The sequence below is a fragment of the Indicator indicator genome, chromosome 9, assembly GCF_027791375.1.
Source record: "Indicator indicator isolate 239-I01 chromosome 9, UM_Iind_1.1, whole genome shotgun sequence".
In the NCBI taxonomy this organism is placed as follows: domain Eukaryota; kingdom Metazoa; phylum Chordata; class Aves; order Piciformes; family Indicatoridae; genus Indicator; species Indicator indicator.
In genome coordinates this window covers 28,820,056-28,838,606 of record NC_072018.1, presented here as the reverse complement: position 1 = coordinate 28,838,606, position 18,551 = coordinate 28,820,056, and the positions used below count along the sequence as shown (strand labels likewise).

The window sequence follows — 18,551 nt, the reverse complement described above, 5'->3', positions numbered from 1 at the left end:
TGGTGACGGGAGTCGGCACAAAGGGGCGCGGAGTGGCCCCTTGTAACCCGGCCCTTTCGGCCCCCGGGCCCTCCTCTTGGGACCTCCACGAGACCAGATGGCCCCCCGCCGCAGCACCTACCCAGGGCACCCTATGGCCCTTCCATGGTATCCAGCGGCCCCCACCTATAGCACCCAGTGGTCACTCCCGATGGTACCTAACGATACCCCCATGGCACCTGGTGGGCCCCCCCATGAGAACCTCCCCTGAATCACAGTGCTCCCCCATAGCCACCCGTGACATTTCCATGAGCAGTGTCCAGTACACCCTAGTAGTGCCAGCAATGCCCCAGTGCAGCTCAGTAGTGCCCAGTACACCCTAATGGTTCCCAGTAGTGCCCAATATAGCCCAGCAGCACCTAGTGACACCCAGCTGTGCCCAGCAGTGCCCCAGTGATGTCCAGTAGTGCCCAGCACCACCCACTGGTACCCCAGTACAGCCTGGTAACACCCAGTAATCCCCTGCACAGCCTGGTAAATCCCATCAACCCCTGCACAGCCCAGTATCTCATAGTCCATCCAGACAGTGCCCAGCACAGCCCACCTCAGCAGCCCCTGGCTCCCAGAGTGTGAGGAGAGATGCAGAAGCGCACGTCTCTGCCCAACCAGGCAGGACTTTGTCTTTGGCCTTAGGAGGTCCCTTCTGGCCCTCTTCACCAGTGGAGCTCCATCTCACTACTAGCAGCTCTGCCCTTTGAATGCAGTGTCACTGAGTCATGACAGACTCACAGGTTTGGGTGGGAAGGGACCTTAAAAAGCCATCTAGTCCAAGCCCCCTGAATCAGCAGAGACATCTGCAACTACAGCAAGTTGATCAGAACCCTGTCCAACCTCACCTGGAATGTTGCAAGGGATGGGGCATCTACCACCTCTCTGAGCAATCTGGGCTGCCCTTGGCATGAAGAATTTCTTCTGTAGGTCCCATCTAAACCCACCCCCTTGCAGTTTAAAACCATTGCCCCTTGTCGTGCAGGTTTTGGTCAAAAGTCTGACCCCATCTTTCTGATGGGCTCCTTTAGGTACTGAAAGACTGCAGTTAGGTCTCCCTGGAGCCTTCTTTTCTCCAGACTGAAGATCATCAATTCTCTCAGTCTGTCCTTGCAGCACAGGGATTCCAGCCTTCATATCATTGTTTTGGCCCCTCTGGACTTGCTCCCTGCACTGGGACGCCACTGCCTGCTGCAACTCCACCATCATCAGGATCCCACCAGTTGCTGCAACCCTACCATCACCTGCATACCACCACTCCTGCTGGTATCTATGGGATCCCATCATCACTGAGACCCTACCAAATGCTGGCATCTCACTAGTACTCCGTCGTTTTCTGGGACCATACTATTCACCAGATCCCAAACAACACCTGGACCCCACCACATGCTGGGACCCTACCACTCACAACAGGACATCACCCACCAGAACCCCACTGTCTGCTTTCACCTTTGCCCACCAGGAACCCATCATCACTTGGACACCACCATTTGTGTGGGGATCCCACCACCCATTGGGACCTTCACTGTTGTTGAGATCCCACCAACTGCTGGAACCTTATTGGGATCCCATTACCACCACTTGTGCTGAGATTCTACCACCTGCAGCAGGACCACGCTATCCCACCAACCAGCCTGGGATTCCACCATCCATTTAGAACTCATGCAAATTCTGGAACCCCACTGTGTCCCCATTTCCTGCTAGGACCCCACTGTCCACCAAGACCACACCCTAAGCCAGACCCCACCACCCATGCTGAGATCCTACAAGCCATTGGGACTCCACCAATTCCTGAAATCCCAGTGTCTGCTGGTACCCAAGTGCCCACTGGAACCCCACCACCCATTGGGACCCCAACATCTGGAATCCCACTGTCTGCTGGAACTCTACCACCCAACGAGATCCGATTGCCTACAGGGATCCCACTGTTCTTTGAGCTCCACCCCCCTTTGGGACCCCACCAACTGCTGGAACCTCAATGTCTGCCAGAACCATACTGTTGCCTGGACTCCCACCACCCACTGGGACCCCACCAACTGCTGGAAAACCACCAACAACTGGACTCCCATCACCCACTGGGACCCCCTTGCCCACCTCCCATGCCCTGCTGATTGGACCCAGAGTACACAGAGCACAGGATCGCAGGTGAGGCTTTTAGGTTTTTTTTAATCTCTTTTTTTTTTTCCTCTTTTTTTTTTCTTTTCCTCTTTTTTTTTTTCTTTTGTTGTTTTTTTTTTTTTTTTCTGCACAAAAACAGTACATTGATTCAAGTGTTCTCCAGCACAAGTACATTAGAAAGGAGCTCATCTGTAATTATATTCTTCCGGGCACCAAAAAAAGGAAGAAAAAAGAAGGAAGGATGGGATGGAAGCGGGACGGACAGACTTCCTACGTCGGCTGCACGCATTTGACCTTTAATTAGTTGAGCACAGCAATGTCACGAGCAATACTTACACAGATACACCAGTGCCGGCGAGCCCGCGGCACGACCGTACGGTGAGATGCACAGTACTCAGCGGCAATAAATAGAGAAGCGACCCCAAAAAAGAAACATAAACCGACAGGAAAACAAACAAACCAACCAAACAAACAAAAAAAAAAAGGGGGGGGGGGAACAGGACGGGACATGAACCGAGGGAAAAGTCAAAAAATTAAAGCAGGGTGGGGTTGGGAAAGGGGGAGAGAGATGGGGAGGCGGAAGAGGAAACGCGGATAGGCACCGCCGGCACTGCCGGGAATGTGGCGGTGGGGCAAGAGCTGGGCCGAATCAGAGGGGAGGAGGAAGAGGAAAAGGAAGGAAGGAATGAAGGAAAGAAGGAAGAAAAAAAGGGGGGGGACCGAACTCTACGCATTGATTCCTCGGGGTGATGAGTACATGGTTTTCCCCACGGATAGTTAAGCATCAGCTACTTCAATGCCTAGGCTAAAACACGTGAACGCGCTTGTTTAGGTTTCAAGTACAAAGTTAAAATGCCTCTTTTTTGTGTTTTTTTTGTTGTTTTGTTTTTGTTTTTTTTGTTTGTTTTTTCCTTTTTTGTTTTTAATAATAATATAGAAGAGTAAAATAATAGTGCTCTTTGAAACTCCACTACAAGAAAACAAAACAAACAGTCATTGTCCAGACAGCAGACTTAATTTAACAATATATATTCTTAATAAAAGGTTTTAGCACCGTGTTTGTCACCCACTCCCTCGGCGGATCTTAAGGAATTTAGGCTTTTTTTGTTTTGTTTTTATATTTTTTCCTTTTTTTTTTTTCCTGTTGTCTCTTTTCACTGGTTCGTCTGGGGCTGTGCAACAACATTTTGCTGTTTTGTTTTAAAAAAAGATGTGAGTCGGGTATGTTAAAAACTGAACATCTTTCCCCTGGCCGGCCCCGTGGACCCCAGCGCTGCCAGAGCTGCCGTGGAGCAGCCAACGTGCCCCCAGCACTGCTGAGCCGAGCTCGGTGATACCTCAAGCGCCTTTCCAGTTGTGCCACAATGGGAATGTGCTTCCCGCTGGTGGCACTGGTTCTGGCTCTGGCACCAGCCCAGGTGTCCCACTCATGGGTGCCCAGACCAGGTGCCAGAGCAGCCTAGAACATAGAGGCTCTAGTACTGGCTCCGGCACCAGCTCTGGCTCCAGAAGCCCAACCGTGGGCACCCAGAACAGGTGCTGGATCTGCCTGGGATGTACCAAGACTGCACCAGGCTGGCAACCATCGCTGCAGAGCTGGCTGTGACCTGGCCCATAAATGGCACCATGGGGCCAAGAGGGTCCAAGGGAAGCACTGCAGGGATGTGCAAGGCTGGTGTAGCATGGTGGGATCCAACAGGACCCCCAAACCCTGTGGCAGAGTTGTGCCAGACTTCCTGCTGGTACTTGCAGGGCCATGCAGGATCTGCTACTGGTGCTGCAGGATCATGCTAGGCTCACTCATGGTGCTGCACAATTGTGCAGGATTTGCACCTGGCACTGCAGGGCCACATGAGACTTGCATGTGATGCTGCAGGACCATGCAGGACCTGTGAGCAGTGCTGCAAGACCATGCAAGACTCGCATGTGATGCTGCAGACATGTAGGATGTGATGCTGTAGAGCTGTGCAGGGCACACAGCTGGTGCTGCAGAGCCATGCAGGAGCTGTGATCAGTGCTGAAGGGCTATGCAAGACTTGCATGCAATGCTGCAGGGCCATGCAGTACTGACACCCAGCACTGCAGGGCCATGCAAGATTCTCATGTGATGCTGCAAAGCCATGCAAGATCTGCACCCAGAACTGCAGGGCCATGAGCACTTGCATCCAGTGCTGCAGGGCCATGCAAGACACACGTGATGATGCAGGGCCACACAAGACTTGCATCCAGCATTGCAGGGCCATGCAGCACTTGCACATGCACTGCTGCAGCAGGTAGGATCTGCCCATGTTGCAGCACTCCCGTGCCCCACTCACCCCAGTGCTTCAGGACAGCACAGGATGTGGCCCAGGCACTGAGCCAGAGCCCTTGGCCATGGCTCGGCACTTGGGGCAGTGGTGGGGGAAAGACATGTCCCACCTCAGCCAGTGGTGGGGGAAAGACATGTCCTACCTCGCCTCCTTTACCACCTGGCAAAGTAGGACCCCGCGGTGCCCCCACCTCATCTGCCCCTCAGCTCCCTGCGCCATCCACACCAACGGAGGGGCCTCTGAACTGCCCCCATGTAGCACCAGGCACAACGGGGAGGTGGAGGGGATCTCTGGGGTCCCGCCAGCCTGCCCCTGTTGCCATCGGTCCCAGCACCTCTCAGCACCCCAGGGACCGCCGGTGTAGCTCGCTGCCAAATTAGCCAGCACCCCGCACCGAGTGGCCAGCGGTCCCCCCAGCACCTTTCACAGTTAGAGAAGAGACGGCAACAGGCTGGAGACCCTCTGTGAGCCTCCCCCAGCGCCGTAGCACCAGTCCTTGCCCCCACCAAAGGCCCTTGAGATCCAGCACCAGGCACAGGATCCAGCCACCCCAGCATGCACCAAGGCTGCAGGACAATACCCTCTGTACTCAGCCAGACCCACCAACCTCCTGCAGCATCCACAGCTGCCAAGACAAGTAGCACCATCCGCAGCAATGCCAGCACCTGCTTGTGTCCTGACTGCACTTTGTCTGCACCACAGCTCCCGTTGGCACCACCAACACCGCCACTGCTCCCGGCCCCCTGCGACCGGGGCTGCCTGCCCTTGACACCATCACCACAGTATCCCCATGCCCACCAAGCATCTTGTGGGCACCAAACACCCTACAAAAGGGGCACAGGGCACAAGTTGCTTGAAATTCACACTCAGACAGAAGAGCTATGCCCAACATTGCGGGCAGCACCAAGGTCCCATCCTGGATCACAGGGGCATTATCCTCCTGCCAAGCAGACCACCTCCACAGATGTAGCACCAGGGTCCAGGCACCCACAGCCATCCCTGTCCTGTGCTGAAAGCGCCCCAGCTACGCTCCAGCACCACTCCGTCCTGCCTCCTGCATCCCTGACAGTGCAGCACCAGTTTGGCAAGAGCCCAGTTCACAGCACCAGTGCCCCATCCTAGCAGGCATGAACAGGCAAGGTGCAGGAAGGAGCATCCTTGCCGCCACTGCCACTGGGTTGGGGCAAGGGAATAACCAGCACCAGCCTGGCCGGGGACACCACGTACGCAGAAGAGCACCAGTACGTTTGTGCGTGGGGCAGGCAGGGTGGGCAGCGCAGGCAGGGCAGGGCCACCATTGCTGCCACCACTGCCATAGGAGGCGATTCCTTTTAGGACAGAAAAAGGTTATTGCATGACTCGGGATGGAGACGCTTCCCGCCTGGCCGCTGCCCCGGCCCTGGCCCGCGCCGCTCGCTCAGAAAGGCCCGGCACATAAGGCAACATGGAAGCTGATGTCTCGACTCACCCCGCTGTTTAAAAGCACCATTATGAAGTCAGGTTGTACAGTAGTAACAGTACCTTTTATATATATATATATATATATCTCATATCTATCATATATATATAAACTGTAAACAAGAGGTAACAGCGGCTTCTAGAATTTGCTTTCTTCAAGGTTTCCTGTGTGGTAGGCACCCAAAAATACTGTAGAAAAGGTGTGTGGTGTGGTGTGTGTGTTCTCGGCTTCCCTGCCAGTTGGGTTGGCTCCATATCACCAGTGAACGGTGCTGGTGGAATTGAAAAAGAGTGAGAGGCTCAGTCGCTGGGCATTACTGCGGAGCCGGATGAGCGCCTTTCCCTGCCGCCTCGCAGCTCCCCACAAGCTCACCGGGGCCGCAAGCTCGGCGCGGAACGGAGCCGGGGCAGGGCGGGGGGTTCTCCCTTTGCCTCCTCCCACTGCCTCTCCCAGGGCTGGGCTTTTCCAGCTGCCGGTTCCCTTCCTCTGAGAGCAGAGTTTGGGCAACAAAGGCGTCTCGTCTCAGCCCACTGCTCTGAGAAGCAAGAAACCAAACTAACAGAAAAACCCAGCCAGGAAAAACAAACCAACCAAACAAACAAACAAAAAAACCAAAAAAAAACAACAACACAACAAAAAGCAGAAAATTAAAAGGTTAACAACACCCTCCCCATTCCCCCCCCACCCCCAAACTGGTTTTGGTTTTGTTTGAGCTTTGTTTGTTTTTTCTCATTTAGGTTGTTTTTTTTTCCTTTTTGTCATTTATGTTGGTTGTTTTTTGTTTTGTTTTGTTTGCTTGCCTTTTTTTTTTTCCTCAATAGGCTAAAAGCTGAACATTGGAAATTCAGGAGAGGACACCGAACCCTTTCGCTTGGGGAGACGTCGTGTGCTGGGTTCCCATCAGGCTGCGAAATCCGGTCTCTCTTCTGGGTGCTGACTCTTCTCTCATTCCATGTTGTCACTTCTCTTGGTGTGGATGGTTTTGTTTCCAACTTGCTCTGCGCGTCACCAGTTCTCCTGCCTGTCTCTCTCTCTCTCTCTCTTAAACGCAGGCAAAGTATTCCTTCAGGGGAGCAAAGAGGTGGCGGATCACCGGCACGCTCCAGGATCTGCCGAGCAGTCTCTGCCGGGCCAGGCGGCTCATGTTGGACACGTCCGTGTAATGCACCGGGAAACCAAAGACCCTGTGGGGACATGGGGAGAGCGGGGTCACAGCGGGGTGCTGGTCCCACTGTGGCACACGCATGGCGAGCCACAGGCCAGCTCCAGTACCTCTCCATCTCTGTGCACCACAGGATGTCCTCCTTCTCATTCATGAAGACGGGGAAATGCTGGTCCTTGCCCTGCTTGATGGAGTTGGAGCGAGTGGTGATGGTTCGCACCTTGCTGAACTGCAAGAGGCACAGGGCTCGTCATGCTGGAGCGATGGAGCATACGATGGAGCCCCCTGCCCCAGGCATAATGCTCAGGCTGGCAGGGTGCTCACACACATGGTCACACCTGTTTCCAGGTTGTCACGATCCTCCTCCACCCTCATGGAACCTCCCCCCACTGTGGCCCAACCACCAGGAACAACCAGGACCCCACTGAAGAACCCCATGGTGGGACTTCACCACAGGACCACACCACTATGGGACCCCACCACCCGCCTTGGCCACATCCTGTGTGCTGGGGCTGACCTTTGCTATCCTGCCATGCTCCAGGCACTCCTGCAGCTCCAGCTTATCGTTGACTGTGGACGCAAGTGGCCTGGGAGACAAATGAGTTGGGCTTAGAGAGGGCATGGGGTAGCAGTGCCACATCCCCATGCTGGTACTCCTGTGGGCTGTGGACAGCTCTCCAGCTGCTGCACTGGGTGGCCAGGGCTGTTCCAGAGGACTGCAGCAGCAGTCCCCATGGAAGCCTGCCTGTGGCCAACAGTCACGGGCCACCATCTGAGTGGGACATGGAAGGTGGCTCCCTGCCAACCCCACCAGCACAAGGCAGCAAGCACAGGACCAGCCTCCTCTATGGGAGCCACCACTCTGGGCTTTCAGGGTGTGCTGTCACAAAGCCATTTGTGAGACCACCATGATCTTGCCCAGCCAATATGGTCTTGCCAATATGGACCAGGGAACCCTCAAAACCACGCATGCCTGGGCTGGAGGAGGACCCACAGGGCTGCTCCTTTCTTCATACCCTGGCACCACTCCCACTTGGTACTGGAGGCACCTGCCACAGGCAAAGGACTGACAAAGCTTTGGGATGCTTTTTCACCAACCTGTTCATCCCAGGAAGGTTCCCCCAAAAGTACCGTGCCCTGTGCGCTGCAGACACTTCTTTGGCATCAATCATGACAGGGTTGGACTGCAAGAAAGGAAAAAGAGATGTCAGTGGAGCTCAGCAGCCCCCGTTCTGGGTCCCCAGGGCTGGATCTGGAGGACAGTGAGCCCCCAGCACTCACCTCCAGGAAGCGGGAGATGTCCCTCTTGTCGCTCACCCCCATGGCCACCACGTTCTCAAAGAGCCAGAAGAAGGGCCGGTCGTCACCCTCCTTGGGCCGGGCCTCATGCAGCAGGCGGTAAAACTCAAAGAAGAGCCGCCCGGTGCCCTCTGGGCAGGAGTGAGAGAGAGAGAGAGCCTGGGATCAGTGGTGGGGGGCCAACAGTAGAAAGGACAGCCCCAGCCTAAGTCTGGAGATATTTACCGTAGAGCCCCTTCCTGGCTGGGTTGACGATGGAGAGGTCATTGCAAGGGCTGCCCCCGATCACCAGATCAAAGGGGCCCCACTCTTGTATCTGTAAGAGGGAGAGATCCCAGTGAGCTGTGTGCTGGCACTGGTGTTGGATGCTGCCACCAGCTCAGAGGACTGTGCCAGTCAAGGGGGTGTGTACCCAGACACACAGGGCACTGGGAGATGGATGGAGGCTGAGCTCCCTGGTGGGACAGAATCATAGAATTGTTTTGGTTATATAAAAGATTGAATCCAACTGTTCACCCAGCACGACCAGGTCACCACTATCATAGAATCATAGAATCAGTCAGGGTTGGAAGGGACCACAAGGATCATCTAGTTCCAATCCCCCTACCATGGGCAGGGACACCTCACACTAGATCAGGCTGGCCAGAGCCTCATCCAGTCTGACCTTAAATAACCTCCAGGGATGGGGCCTCAACCACCTCCCTGTGCAACCTGTCCCAGGGTCTCACCACTCTCATGGTGAAGAACTTCCTCACGTCCAGCCTGAATCTCCCCACTTTCAGCTTTGTTCCATTCCCCCCAGTCCTATCACCTCCTGATAGCCTAAAAAGTCCCTCCCCAGCTTTTTTGTAGGCCCCCTTCTGATACTGGAAGGCCACAATAAGATCACCTTGGAGCCTTCGCTTCTCCAGACTGAACAGCCCCAACTCTTTCAGTCTCTCCTCATAGGAGAGGTGCTCCAGCCCTCTGATCATCCTTGCGGCCCTTCTCTGGACACGTTCCAGCATGTCCATATCCCTCTTGTATAGGGGCTCCAGAACTGGACACAGTACTCCAGGTGTCTCTCAGTACCACGTTTTAAACCCACCCTGGGGACAGTGACTCCACCGCTGCCCTAGGCAGCCTGTTTCAGGCCTTGACAACCCTTTCCATGAAGAAATTGTTTGTCCAACCTAAACCTCATCTTGGCAAAACTTGAGTCTGTTTCCTCTTGCCTTCTCACTTGTTCAGTTGGAGAAGAGACTAATCCCCATCTCACCCCAACCTCCTTCCAGGGAGTTGTAGAGAATGAAGTGGTCTCCCCTGAGCATCCTTTTCTCCAAGCTAAACAACTTCAGTCCCTTGGCTGCTACTCAAAAGACCTGTGCTTTAGACCCTTCAACAGCTTTGTTGCCCTTCCCTAGACACTCAGTGTTCTTTATAGAATGAGGGACTCCAAAAGGAACCCAGTATCAAAGGTGTGGCCTCAGCAGTGCAGAGTACAGGGGAACAACCCCTGCCCTAAGTTCTGCTGACCACACTATTGCCAGCCAGGATGGTGTTGACCTTCTTGGCCTTCTGGGCATATGCTGGCTCACACCCAGCTATCAACAACTTGAGGTCCTTTTCCACCAGGCAGCTTTCCAGCCTCTCCTCCCCAGGCATGGAGTGCTTAATGGGGTTGTTGCGACCCAAGCGCAGGACCTGGCACTTGGCCTTGTTGATGGCCTGGTGAAGCCCAGCGTGTGGGAAGATGCAGAACAAGAGGCTGGACCTGTCTTAGGAACACTGAGACATTTTGAGGGAACTCGCTGGCAGCAGAGATGGGGGAAGCTGCAGTGGAGTTGGGTTTGAGGACAACTTACGTGTTTCTGGGTAACATTTCGGACGTCCCCGACGTACATGATCTTGCCCTGGTGCCTCACCATGCCCACAGTGATAGAGTCCTCACACACCTCAGAGGCGATGTAGCGGTCCACCTGGATGCCCAGGTCCTTCAGCACCAGTAAGCCTGTGGAGAATGAGATTGGGGTGGGCAACAGCCCCCCACCCTCTATCCTGACCCCCTCATCGGTCCCAAATGCCCCAAGAAGGGTCTCTGGGGACCCTCACCAACCTGTGGCGATGCCATCAAAGAGTGAGAGCACTCGGATAGGCTTCCTCTTCTCAGCTGGCACCGGTGGGTACACCTTCGGTGGGTCCTGAAAGGCAGGGGTGGGGATCAGGAGGGAGGGGAGACACAGGGAGAGGGTGAGATGTGGGGGGCAGCAGGGCTGGGACTAAGGATGGAACGGTCCTTCCACAGAGGCACTCACAAACTCCTGGTCGTGGTTGTTGGCGAAGAACATCTGGAGGCGTGAGGGCCAGTCCTCCCGCCGCCGCAGCAGTCCATAGACCCCCTTATGGCCACACATGTAGCAGTTCCAGGGGTCCTCCTTGATGGCAGCTTGGGCTGCCCCTGGGCCCACCAGCAGGTCCACACACTCCACGCAAAAGCACCTGGGAGATTCAGGGGCTGGCATCAGCAGTGGGGCTGGAGATAGTGGCCCTGGCATGGCCATGCTGTCTCAGCTGGGGGTAAGGGCAGGCTGTGATGCTTGAAGGAAGTATGAAGGCCACATTGGACCTGGCAGCCCCACGCTGGGACCTGCCACATGCCCAAAGCTCAGCCAGCACTATGCAAATATTCAAATCTAGGACCCTGCAGCCTCACCAAAATCTCCCAAGCCCCACACTGCAACTGACTTCACCAAAACCTCTCCACATCCATGCTGGGACTACAGTATTGCCAAAGATTCCCAGTCCCACTCCAGAGCCATGGTACCACCAAAATCTCCCCAGCCCCATGCCAGGATTGTGGCATCACCCCCCATACCCAACCCCACATCACACTGTAGGGCTACCAAAACCTTCCCAGCACCAAATCATGACTGTGCTATCAGCAAAACTTTCCAGCCCCATGCTGGGACTTCAGCATCACCAAAACCTCCCCCAGCCTCATGCTAAGCAGGAGTGGGGCATCACCAAAATGCCACAGTAGGAGGACTGCAGCACCACCAAAACCTCACTGTCCCATACTGAGACTGTGGTATCACCAAAATGTCAAAGCTCCACACTAAGACCAGCATCACCAGACCCCCATGGTAGGAACATGGCACCCCTAAAACCTCCCCATCCCAGGACTGTGGTATCTTCAAAAACCTTCCAGCCCCACACCAGGACATTACCAACACCTCCCAGTCCCTTGCCAGGACCATCCCCCAAAACCTCTCAGCCTTATTCCAAGACTGTGGCATCCCCAAAACCTCCCCAGCCCTGTACTGAGACTGTGGCATCACCAAAATGTCCCAGCCCTAAACCAAGACTGGCATCATTGAAGCTTGCCCAGCTCCACACCAGCACTGTGGCATCCCCAAAACCCTCTCAGCCCCACACCAGGACCAGGGCATCACAAAACCTCCCCAGCCCTAGCTCCAGGCTAGGACCTGGACGTTATTAAAACCTTCCCAATCCCATTGCAGAATCATGACACCACCACAACCTCCTAACCGCACACGCCAGGACTGTGGCACCCCCAGCACACACCCAGCCCCACACTGGGCCGGTGGCCCCGGACCTGCAGCAGTTGTTGTTGCCACACATGAGCACCTCGCGGCCCCCGCAGCAGATGGTGCAGTAGGACTGGTAGCCGTCGTCGTCGTACTGGTATGCACACTCCAGGAAGCAATTCTGAGGGAGAGCCAAGGTGTGAGTGTGGCATGGCCTGAGTCCTGTGCCACAGACACTGGAGCACCTCCAGGAAACCTCTGAGAGAGGGTCTTTGGGGGGTCCTAGCCATGCCTGCTGGCCTGGCACTGGGGTTGCTGGTGCCATGCCATACCTTGCAGTTTTGGCACATTCCTCCAATAAATAGAGGGTGCTCCAGGGTCACGTTGAGGCTCCCACAAGAGATGCAGATGTCTGGGGGCAAGAGCAGAGACGTTACCCCCAGGCTCTGCCACCCCCTAGTTGCATTCTGATGCTGTCCCAGCAAACACTCACCCCTGTGTCCGGTTCACACCAATTTCAACCCCCCTCCAAGCCCCAAACTGGTGGCACTATTGGAGCTACTGCAGTGTGACAGGGATGAATCCAGTGGGCCAGCACTCCCATCACCTCCCTGTCCCCATCCTGGCCCCCAACAGCCTGCCCAGCCCTGCCTCACTCCATGCCCATGCTGGTGACCCTAGCCATGGGCAGCGTCCCAAGGGTCCCTGCCACCATCTAGGCATCCACAGCTGCCAGGCAGGCTAAGAGATGGGAAAACCCTGTCCAGTCACCCCTTGGGTCCCTTGCTTTGCCAAACCCCTTCTCTGACACTCAACTCTACAGCCAGAATTGGTGCCCAACCAGGGAGATACCCTCTGTCCCAGCTCTGATGCTAGGCACCGCCCCACACTCACCTTCAATGTTTCTGCACTTCTGCCGGACCTCATAAACAAGTCGCTCTGGGGAGGGACAAGAGGTGTCAGGCTGGGGGAGGTCCTGCCTGGTGCCATCCCTGCCCCAGCCCACAATCCCTCCACACAGCCCCTGTAGAGGGGCAAGGGCATGGGACCCCTAGGAGGGAAGGTTCCCAATGGAGATGGGAGTGGAAAAGGGGACATGGCCCGAAGCAGCTTTCACTCCACAGATGCCTGCAGTGAGCTGAGCCCTCCTGATGCTGGAACCAAGCCCCAAGCAAGGCCATGGCTGAGGAAGGGTGGGTGCAGGGAAATCCCAACACCTCCTGGGTGGTACCTCGGGTGCGCTCATCAATGATCTCCTTGACCTTGGGCTTCTCTGTTGTGCTTTTCCTGGGTTTTTTGGCGGGTGGGGGTGGTGCGTAGGCAGCTGCTTCTGGCTCTACCCACATCTCTGTGTAAACTTCTTTGTAGGGGTTTCGCTCCTCTGCAAGGGAGGTGTGGGGTCCCATTAGTGACCTTACATCAGCGGGATCCCAACAATAGGATCCCTTTAGCAGAAGTCTCATCAGTGGGGTCCTGTCAGTAGGGTCCTGGTGGTTCCATACCCCACAAAAGAACCTGCCAGCCCCATGGCACTTCCTCTGCCCAAGCTCACACCACCCTGGTGATGGTGAAGCCAATGGCCAGGGGTCCCAGGGATAACTGCTGAAGCCACCAAACAGGTCCCGATCCCATGAGCAGGACCCTGCGCTTCCCCCAGTGCTCACCTTCAGGGGGCTCCAGGCCCTTGGGTCCTGAGGGCTGGAAACCACCCAGGGCCCACTCGATCATCTGCTTGTTTTGGATCTCCACTACCTTGGAGGTGTCAGTCTCATCGTTCTCAGGGCATGCTGGGAAAATCTTCCCTGCTCTGCTACTGGCCACCTGCCAGGGAAGCCGTGGGACCAGCCATCACACACACACCCTGCCAAGGTGGTCCCCATCCCCACCCCCTCATCCTGGCTGCTCCAGATGCTGCCCACCAACTCACCAAAGGGATCTACATGGTCACTCTTCACACTGTCCCACAAGAACCTCCCAGCACTGCCAATAGCCCCCAGGGAACTCAGTAACCCCACGGAGATCCAAACCTGTCCAACAAGACCTCCCAACACCCCTAGCTGGGACAAGAGAGCCCCAGTGTTCTCATGAAGTTTCCCACCTTCTAGGGGACACTCTGTGATCCCTGCTGGATGCTGCTGGGTGCAGGAGATGATGCTGGGGCGGAGGGGGCAGTTCCCACACACCCTGCCTGGTGCTAGCAGAATGGACCCATTTGGGCACTAGCGTTCCCCCAGCCTGGTACTGGGAGTTCCTCGCGTGGTACTGGGAGGAAGGTGCCACCCCACAGCTGATGACACCCTGCAGCCAATGCCCCCAAGCCAACTGGCGCAAGCTTACAGCCAGTGCCACCCTGCAGCTCACCTGTAGCACCTCGTAGATGGCTTTGCGGTACATGGGTTGCTTGTTGTAGGTGGCCTGATGGAAGGCGCTGGCAAAGGAGCTAAGCGGCAGCAGCTTCTCTACACAAACCTGGGAGACAAGATGTGACTGTGAGGACACCTGGGAACAGCAGGCTGGTAGGACCCTCCACCTCATAGGGTGCCACTTACCACCGAGAACTTGCCGTCCCCAAACCACATCACCCAACGAGTGCCCTCAGCTGCCCGGCTCCGGCCTGTCATCCACCAGGAAACAATGCGTCCGGGCCACCAGGAGAAGCCACGCAGCTTGCCCCACACCAGCTCGCCAATGCCGAAGCCCCGGCCATCCTGTGCCGTGAGGACATGGTCAGAGCCCGGGTGGTGCCCATGCACCCACCCACAACTTTCTTGGCCAACCCTCACCTCGTACTCAGGCTCATCATCAGCTGACTTGGAGGCGTTCTTGTCAACAGCGTCGGCCACCACTGGCTCAGGTGTGGTGGCCACATTGGGCGAGGCAGGGTCAGTAGGCTGCTGTGATGCAGGGGGGCTGGCCTCCTCCTCCTTTTGGGGCTCGGTCCGCTGTGTCTCCTCCACGTTCATCACGGCAATCACCTTTGCCTTCTTCTCCGCCTGTGGACAACAAGGTGGGAGGGATTGGTTAGGGCATAGCTCACTCTGCATCCCAAGGTGTAGGCCACATTTGGCTGCACCACCCAGCCTGACTACCCACCAGTTCCTCTGGGCATGTGTTGATTCCCTTGTGCTGCCCCCCAGACACCATCCTCCTACCTTGTCCCTTTTGGGTGCTCCTGTCTCAGTCTCCCTGTGTATCAAGAGGCAAAGCTGCCAAGGATGGTTCTGGACAAAGCAGATGGCAGCTGACAGCCCCCAAGGAGCTCTGCTCCCCACTGAGCTTTGTCCCTGGCTGCTGACCAGGCAGGCTCCCCCTGTGTGTCCCCCCTAAGACACAGCCTTTGGCCCCCTGGAATGCGAGAGGGGCAATTCTACCAGTCCTATAACCTGTACCTCTAGTCTCACTCCCAGCCCGGCCTGGAGGATGGCCTGGCCTGGCCTGCCCTGTCCCCACACCTTGCTACCACACTGTGTTCCCTGTTCCTGGCCCCTTTCCCCACCACCCAACCCCTTCCCGAGCTCCTCTCAGTCCGAGCCCCTCCTGGAGCCTCTCTGGCGTCTGCCCCAGGCTTGCAGCTCCATCCACTGAGCAGATCCCCAGCAGCCGGGTCTTCCGCGCACCTTATGCCTCTGTCCCGAGACACTCATCCTAGCCCTCTTCCAGGTGGCCCGGTGTCCCACTCGGACAGTCACCCAGCCCTGCGGCCCTCCCCTGCCCTGGCACCCACTGTCTCCGGGCCGGCTGCGCTGAAATGTGCTGGCCGGGCCGAGCCAAGCCAGCCCCAGGGTGCTGTCAAGACGCTAAACTCAGCCAGGCGGGAACCAGTCGGGCTCAGTCAAGGCGATCCGGGCTGTACTAAACTGAGACGGGCCAAGCCGAGTCCGGGACCCAGTCGAAACACTAACCTCCGTCGGGCAGGGACTGCCAGACTAGGCCGAACCAGACAGGGCTCCAGTCGGGACACTGAGCACAGCCGAACAGTGATCAGCCTGGCCGAGCCGAGCCACACCGAGCCGTGTCGGACTGAGCCGTACCGGACTGAGTCGAACCGAGCGCGGCGGAATCAAGCCATCCCGCGGTGGCCACCTACCCATGCGGACAGGGCGCCGCGGCGGGCCGCTCCGAGTCGAGCCGAAGGGAGCCGAACCGGGCCAGGCGTGCCGTGCCGAGCCGAGCCGAGCCGGTCCGCGGGGCAGGCCCCTCGGTCCTTTGTCTGGGATCCCGGGTCACATGGTGCCTCCCGGCCCGGCTGGTTGGCTGCGGCGGGGAGGGGCAGCGCGCCGCCAAGGGACAGCCCGGCTCGGCCCCCCCGCGCCCGCGCCTTGTCCGGCCTCGGCTCCGCTCGACCCGGCTCGGTAACTCGAGTCACCTCGGGGGGACTCGGACCCGGCTAAAGTCGGCCTGCCTCGAGTCGGCGGCTCGGCAACTCAGCTCGCCTCTGCTCGGCCCGACACGGTTACTCTAGTCTGGTCGGCTCGGCTCGGCTCGGTAGCTCGGCTCAGCTCCGGTCGACTCCACTTGGCCCGGCTCGTCAACTCGGTTCGGCTCAGTTCGGCTCGTCTCCGCTCGCCCGGCTCTCACACCGTGGCCCGGTCCCGGTAGGCTAGGCTCCGGTGTCTCCCCGCAGTCCGGGGAGTTCAGTCCGGCTCGACCTTTCGATGCATCCCGGGCCCTTCCCCGCTGCCCAGCCCCGGGCCCGGTCGGGTGGCAGCAGCGGGCTGGGGGCTCCCTGGCCTCCGAGGTACTCACCGGCCCGGCAGCACCGCTCCGGTCCGGGCTGGATTTCCCGCCGCGGGGCTGCTCCGCACTGCCTTTTGTCCCGGGGCCGCGGCCCCACCGGCCCCTTTGTGCTGCCGGGGCGGGGGGAGGCGGCAGCGCCCCGGGGGACCTCGCCCCGCCACGGCAGGAATCCGCCGCGGGGCTGGACCCCGCCGCGCTGGCATCGGACGGGACCCGTCGGCCCAGTTCGCCCCAGCGGCACACCAGTTGAACGGATGGCTGCTCTGGAGCAGCCACTGGCCCCGCTGCACCAGTTCAGCCCACTATGGACAGTGGTCTGGAGAGCAACTGACCCAGCTCAGCCTCTCGGCTCCTGCTGAAGAAGGCTGTCACCACTCAGCATGCCCAGAACTGGTGGCACTGATCTAGGACAACATCACCCAGTTCACTTCAGACAAACATGGCACTGATCTAGGACAACATCACCCAGTTCACCTCAGACAAACATGGCTCTGATCTGGGACATCACCCAGTGCAGCCCATCAGCACACACTGACAAGGCGCTGGTCTGGGACCACATCCCCTGGTATACGTCCCCCAGCAGCTGGATGCAGCACAGGTTCCCCCCAGCACTGGCACTGCCTGTGCCATGCCATGTGCCTGGCCTCATGTCCCAGCTGGCCATGGCTGCAGGGGCTGTGCCAGTACCACAAAGACCATGACAAAGATGATGTGGCAGCACCAGCTTCCCACCATGTACCCTCTCCTTGCCCATTGCCAGTGCCCCTTGAGTGGGAAGCTGGGTGCCAAGCTGCTCAGGGGCATGGGATACCCTTCTGCAGTGCTGAGGGTGCAGGACCAATCTGTGGCACAGATGCCCATGGGGTGCCAGCCTTGGTGGCTGTTTTTGGGACTCAGTCTTTTTACCAACACTGGGCAGAGCAAGGGGACCAGTTGCAGCCCCCAGTCGTACCCTGCCAGTACCCTAGGAGGCTTTGGTGGCCCCCTCCCACCTTTTCCCCCTCCCCCTCCCCCCCACAGAGCAGTGGCTCCTCAGCTCTGGGACCTCTTTGTGTTGCAGAGTGAAGAGACAATGGGGCAAATGGCTGTTACCCCCGGGCAGTGGCAAAGCACTCCTGCCCTGCCAACCCCCACCCTGCCTAGGGGGTGGCACCTTGGCCAAACCATTCCACCCAAGTGACCCAAAGATCTGTGCACCAATGGCAGGTGATGGGTCCCTCTGGGTCACAGTGGGGGTGACAGCAGCCCATGGGCAGCACAGGGTGTCCCCTCCTGGACTCCTCAGCTGTACCACAGCAATAAAGTAGCTTTGGAAATCTGGAATAAAATGGAGACAAACCATCCCTGGTCAGATAATGGGGTGGGCCACAAGTGTTCATCAACATGGCCAGGGGATGGATGCACCTGGGGTGTCCTTGGGAAGACACCCCAGCCAGTGTCACCCAGGGGCACTTAGGATACTGAGAGAGGAGCATGGGGCACCCACTGTCTGGTCCCCTTGGTGGAGGAGACAGCAACGATGCCAGGAATCTCCAACTTTGTCCGGGGGAGGGAGGGGAGGGAGTGGAGGAAATGTCCCATCAGAGGGTCATTAAAGAGAGATAAGCTGCATCTCCAGGGGATGGGACATCCAGACAATCAACGCAACCACTCCCCTCAGGCCACAACCCACTCTGCCCAGCCCCAGTCCTGCTCCTGTTCTGCCCAATCCCCATCCCACCTCCATCCCCATTCTCTGTTCTGTCCTTAGCCCACCCCCATTCTCATCTCCATCTATCTCCATTCTCATCTCCATCCCCTGTCCTTGCCCCATCTCCATCCTCATCTCCACTTCCATCTTCATCACACCTTCATCTCCATCCCCTCTTCTGTCCCCATCCCCACTCCCTGTCCTTGTCCCTTTCCAACTCCCA

General features: G+C 57.4%; 1 protein-coding gene across 1 annotated transcript in view; it reads right to left on the bottom strand.

The window, feature by feature from the left end:
- Positions 1-6,955: 6,955 nt before the first annotated feature.
- DNMT3A (DNA methyltransferase 3 alpha) overlaps positions 6,956-18,551 on the bottom strand; it is a 32,005-nt gene continuing 20,409 nt past the window's right edge. The window contains exons 7-23 of the mRNA XM_054383454.1: positions 14,685-14,894; positions 14,451-14,609; positions 14,263-14,370; positions 13,566-13,722; positions 13,133-13,282; positions 12,796-12,840; positions 12,234-12,313; positions 11,970-12,082; positions 10,669-10,852; positions 10,470-10,554; positions 10,219-10,364; positions 8,600-8,690; positions 8,357-8,505; positions 8,174-8,259; positions 7,593-7,662; positions 7,186-7,304; positions 6,956-7,097 (exon numbers count right to left, since the gene is read on the bottom strand). Of these exons, the coding sequence (XP_054239429.1) occupies positions 6,956-7,097; positions 7,186-7,304; positions 7,593-7,662; positions 8,174-8,259; positions 8,357-8,505; positions 8,600-8,690; positions 10,219-10,364; positions 10,470-10,554; positions 10,669-10,852; positions 11,970-12,082; positions 12,234-12,313; positions 12,796-12,840; positions 13,133-13,282; positions 13,566-13,722; positions 14,263-14,370; positions 14,451-14,609; positions 14,685-14,894 (2,094 nt within the window). The remainder of the gene's footprint in view (positions 7,098-7,185; positions 7,305-7,592; positions 7,663-8,173; positions 8,260-8,356; positions 8,506-8,599; positions 8,691-10,218; positions 10,365-10,469; positions 10,555-10,668; positions 10,853-11,969; positions 12,083-12,233; positions 12,314-12,795; positions 12,841-13,132; positions 13,283-13,565; positions 13,723-14,262; positions 14,371-14,450; positions 14,610-14,684; positions 14,895-18,551) is intronic.